Source organism: Vitis vinifera, chromosome 9, assembly GCF_030704535.1.
Source record: "Vitis vinifera cultivar Pinot Noir 40024 chromosome 9, ASM3070453v1".
Taxonomy (NCBI): Eukaryota; Viridiplantae; Streptophyta; class Magnoliopsida; order Vitales; family Vitaceae; genus Vitis; species Vitis vinifera.
The window spans coordinates 12,493,181-12,498,835 of record NC_081813.1 but is presented as its reverse complement, the minus strand read 5'-3'; the positions used below and the strand labels follow the sequence as shown (position 1 = coordinate 12,498,835).

The 5,655-nt window shown below is 33.1% G+C and overlaps 1 protein-coding gene across 1 annotated transcript; it reads right to left on the bottom strand.

Moving 5' to 3' along the window:
• Positions 1-3,132: 3,132 nt before the first annotated feature.
• On the bottom strand, positions 3,133-4,978 carry LOC132254281 (secreted RxLR effector protein 161-like). The gene is made up of 2 exons (XM_059739576.1): positions 4,573-4,978; positions 3,133-3,284 (listed from the first exon to the last, which is right to left on the bottom strand). Exons 1-2 carry the CDS (start codon positions 4,976-4,978, stop codon positions 3,133-3,135), a joined length of 558 nt encoding a protein of 185 aa, XP_059595559.1.
• Positions 4,979-5,655: the final 677 nt, after the last annotated feature.

Genomic DNA, 5,655 nt, shown 5'->3' with positions numbered 1-5,655 from the left:
AGGTGATTCCAAAAAAACATAACATATCAAACAAAATCAAATCACAATTAAGGAGAGTTAAAAATGCGTACCTGGACGGCTTCCCAAGCGCTATCATAAAACATAAGAGATTAGTTTGGAGATACATCACACAAAATTTGTTTTATCAAAGATAATCAAACAATCATCAAATGTATATCAAGGCAATTAAAGAGGATAGCAAGCATGGGCATACATATTCATAGGGTTTAGAAAGTGGGTATTAGGGAACGTACTTGGATAGCATATTTAACTCCTAATGCGCTTCCACAAAACATGAGAGGTTAGATAACAAACAATAAAATAAGAAGTCCTAGCATGCTCGTTATCTAATTATCATAGCAGAAATTGTCAAAATATATGAAAACAATAATTATCACACTCATCTTGTGTACAATTTCTAAAAAGAAAGATAGATATAATTTCAAAAAGTGACAAAAATGGCAACAAAAATAATTTTTGAAAAGATTTTCTTATGTAGGGGTTTCACCAATTCCCCGAATTAATATACACAAATTTAGCCCAGAATTATCCCATTATTTGGGACCACAAGCTTTGATTCGTGTTTTTGTTCAAAACCAAACTTTTTGTTAGAAACCGAGAAGGATGCAAACCGAACAAAATATGGTTGCATATTATTTTTTAAAATAAAAAAAAAGATTTTGATCTTGAGGACTCTAAATGAGTTTTTGAAATAGATTTTTAAAATGATTTTTTGAGAAAAGTATTTTATTTTAAAATAAAAGGAATTAATTTGGAAAAAATAAAATATAAGAAATAAAATACCAAACAAAACAAAAATGAAACCTCAAAGTAAAATTTTTTAGTAATTAACAAAAATGATAATGGTGATGGTAGAGGCCAATCTTCATGATTTTCCAATGGCCTCTAAAAATCAAATTTAATAAATATTCACCAAAGCAACAAACCAAACGACTTTAGATCAAATAAAACTAATGAAATATTAATCGGGAATTTATAAGGATCAATCAAACACATAAATTGAGATAAACAATCTAGAACTAATTTAAAATCAACCAAACACCTAAACATGTAATTATAATAATGTGAATATAGTAACACAAACACATAGAATTCTAAAACATATTAACTAATCAAAAACTAGAATCATCAATTTTAGAACGTGAGCAAAATAACATAAGATTAGTTAAACTAATTAACCTATTAGAAAAATAAAAGCATGAACTAAATATTGATAAACCAAGAATGAAGATTAGTATACTCAAAACATGAATAATACGACTTAGGGTTAATTAAATTAGTTATCTAAAACTTTGGAAAACATACAAACTAAAAGTGGATCAACCAAGAATTAACCAAATATTTCTTAAACTAATCAACTTAAATCCTAAAAAGGATGAATCAGAAAAATGATTTACAATTTTTTTTTTAAAAAAAACATAAATTTAATTAGATGGGATCAAATAGACTAATGAGCTAAAATTCTAAAATACCTAAACTAAATAAGATGAACCAAAACATGATCAAAATAAACTTAAAAACATAAACTTTATTACATAGGATCAATTAGAACAGTAGACTAAAAATTATAAAACACTTGAACTAAATAAAAAGCTGACTCATAAAAAACTGACTTTTAAAATTAAATCTATTAAAACCGATCTAAGCAAAATTCTAACTTTTCGAACTAAGCAAGGAATCAAATCCAAACTACACAAAGATTCTAATTTTTCAATGTAATATAATGAATCAAAATTAAAATAAAACAAAAAATTCTCACCTTTTAAACCAAAGTAATGAATCAAAACTAAGCAAACAAAAATTTACTTTTCAATCTAATATAAAAAAAATCAAAACTAGATTAAACAAAATTCAAACATTTCAAAATAACGCAAAGAATAAAAAATAAATTAAGTAAAATTTTAACCTTTCAATCTAGTTCAATGAATAAAAAAATTGAATCAAACAAAAATTCTAATTTTTCGAGACAAACATAATGAATTAAAATTAAACTAAACAAAACCTAACTTTTGAAACCAAGACAATGAATCAAAATCAAACTAACTACATTCTAACTTTTTCACCCGATTAAAAAAAATCAAAATTAATACATAAAAACTCTATCTTTCAATCCAATAAAAAATTAAAACTAAAATCCTTAGAAATTCTAACTTACCTTCTCTAGAATTCCTCTATGGTGGTGCAGTTGCTCCTCTCTTCCCTTCAGGCCTCTCTTTGTTCCCTCAAAAAATAGTATCTCTCCGTGTCAATCTTTAAAAAAAATCCCCTTTTCTATATGGCAGCCTCTCTTTATATGGCAGCGTGAGGATTTCCAAAATTCCTCTTATTCCAGCCAGCATGTAGCCATCCTCTTCTTATGGGAAGTGGGGATTTTTTTATGGCAGCCTCTCCATCATTGAATATTCTATTTCCTTTTTTTTGAATGCATGTGGATATGGGAAGTATGGCTCGCTTGGAGATTCTCAAGGATGCAGCCGAATGTTGTTTTGGTAAGTGTCCAAATCCTAGTAATCGCCTCATCAGCCGTTTATTGGAGTGACCGGGTTGAACTGGATTTTCTCGGACTTCCCCAGAAATCTACGATCTAGGTCTATGCGTATTTCCGCGAAGCAATGCGTGTCGAAACTCCTTTGCCATGGAAAGATGCCAACAATTCAAAGTGGCAGCCCCTCAACGTGGCAACCTTCTTTTATGCAAAGATGACAGCTGGTTCTATTGGTTTTCCCATAGAGAGTGCGTCCCAATGGCAGAGTGATCAATCCGTACATGAAGATGGAGAGATATTGTCTATGGTGTGTCGGTTCTACAATTTTGACGGTGCGACGCTAGGATGATGGCTCTTTTGCTGCATCTTCCTCTCCAAAAATTCTGATTTTCGTCCTTGGAAAAATTCTGATCGTTGTCTTATAAAAAAAAAGAAAATTCTGAACATCCACTACTCCATAAATTCTGATCGTCGTCCTCTCCAATGGAGAGAAGATCACCCTCTGTGTGCAATCTCCTTTCTGAAAAATCCTCCCAGCACTTTGAATCTCCTCCCCAACACACTCAAACCTGCTTCTCAACCACCACCCTAGAAAACTCCACCAAAACATTGAACAACACGAGTCATCAAGCTGTTAGAAGAAGCATCATGGTCATAGGCGTAGATGACGCAGTCCAGGTCAGAGCTTTCTTTTTGGATGGTTTTGACGGTGAGCCACAAGACCCTCTCACCATCATCGTTGAGGCTTGGCCAGGACCTTCTTGACCATCAACCTTAGCTGATCAAAACCAGAGGAATGATCTGATCCAGACATGATTTTCCTCATGAAACTGTTATAAAATACCCTAATTTCATATATACTGGAATAGTTAACAAGGTAAATACCCTAATTTCAAATATACTAGAATATTTAACAAGGTGAATACCCTAATTTCATATATACTGGAATCTCCTTATTAAAAACAATGAGTAGAAAAATAATAGCGGAAGCATACCTGAATTTATTGAAGGAGAAACCTTATAGGAAGAAAACCCTTTGAGATGGTCTTCCAATTCTAACCACTAGATTCTGTGTCAATTTCTCTCTGAGAGGATTTTCAGAAATTGGAATGTGTAGTCGTAGAATGGGGACCATAACCCTATTTATAAACCGCTAGAGCAGTTTTAATTTTATCACAATTATATTTCTGCCCCTCATAGAAATAATAATTGTCTAATGGTATCTACACAATAATCTCATGACAATTATACCCTTAAGCCAATTAATCAATTATTAATTAGATCACTATATTTAGGCTTAATTAAATGATAGCACACACATTTTAATTATTTACATGTGTGGCCCAAATTATAGATTAATTACAAAAATTAATCTAACAATCTCCCACTGGGCCACATGCATATGTAATCAAATAAATGTGCTTAACCTTATGAGCTCAAAATTTGCTATCATGTCCTTAGGGTATATCCGAACAATCTCGTCCATTAACTATACTGACATAGGATTAAGGTGGCCTTTGTTACATCAATCGTTACTAGACCAATCAATGGTCACATATATCTGCACAGCTAAATGACATAGATCAATCATGAGTGCATAGCATGGAAATTACATGCAATATGATCTATTCATGCCTATTTCCAACTGGTCCAACTTAACTTTATTGAGATCAAATCTTTAGCATAATTTAACAGAGTGCAATAAAATGAATACTTTATTTCTGCAGAACACAATCCAAATGTATAGATAAAGTCTAAACATAACATAGAGCAATATACAATGAATAATACAAACTCCCACTAAATTTGGATATCCTCAAATGAGACAACACCCATATGAGCAGTGTGCTCATGAAAGACCTTGGGTGGTAATCCCTTTGTAAGCGGATCCGCTATCATGGAGTTTGTTCCAATATGCTCTATGGATATCTGTCCACTCTGTACTTTTTCTTTTACAACTAGGAACTTGATATCAATGTATTTTGATTTTGTAGAACTCCTGTTGTTATTGGAATATAAAACTGCTGATTTATTGTCACAAAATATCTTCAATGGTCTTTCAATACCATCCAGAACACGCAGCCAAGTGACAAAATTTCGTAGCCATATTCCTTGATTGGATGCCTCATAACATGCTACAAACTCTGCTTCCATGGTGGATGAAGTTACGAGTGTTTGTTTGGCAGACCTCCATGAAATTGCTCCACCAGCCAACAGATAAATATAGCCTGATGTGGATCTTCTGCTGTCTTGGCATCCAGCAAAGTCGGAGTCGGAATACCCAATCAACTCTAACTGATCCAATCTCCTATATGTAAGCATGTACTCTTTTGTTCTCTGTAAATATCTCATAACCCTCTTGGCTGCTCTCCAATGATCCATTCCAGGGTTACTTAGATATCTGCCTAACATGCCAACAATGTACGCAATATCCGGACGTGTACATACCTGAGCATACATTAGACTCCCCATAGCCGAAGCGTAAGGAATCTTCTGCATTTCTTGACTTTCTAAACTATTTTTAGGGCATTGATTAAGACTGAATTTGTCTCCTTTAGCGACAGGGGTATCACCTGGTTTGCTATTTTGCATGCCATACCTTTGGAGGACTTTATCAATATAGGTCCTTTGTGACAATCCTAAAATACCCCTAGAACGATCTCGGTGTATCTGGATTCCTAAGACAAAGGAGGCATCACCAAGATCTTTCATCTCAAAATGTTTTGATAAAAATCTCTTGGTGTCGTGCAATATGCTAATATCATTTGTGGCTAGCAATATGTCATCGACATATAAAACCAGGAAAATATACTTACTCCCACTGAATTTGTGGTACACACATTCATCCATAAGATTTGCCTCAAAACCATATGAGACAATAATTTGATGAAACTTGAAGTACCACTGACGAGAAGCTTGCTTGAGCCCATAAATGGATTTAGTTAATTTACAAACCATATTCTTTGAGTCTTCAGACACAAAATTTTTTGGTTGTACCATATAAATTGTTTCATCAATGTCACCATTGAGAAACGCTGTTTTAACATCCATTTGATGTAACTCAAGATCATAATGTGCAACTAGTGCCATGATTATCCTGAAAGAGTCCTTCGTAGAAACTGGAGAGAAGGTCTCTTTGAAGTCAATTC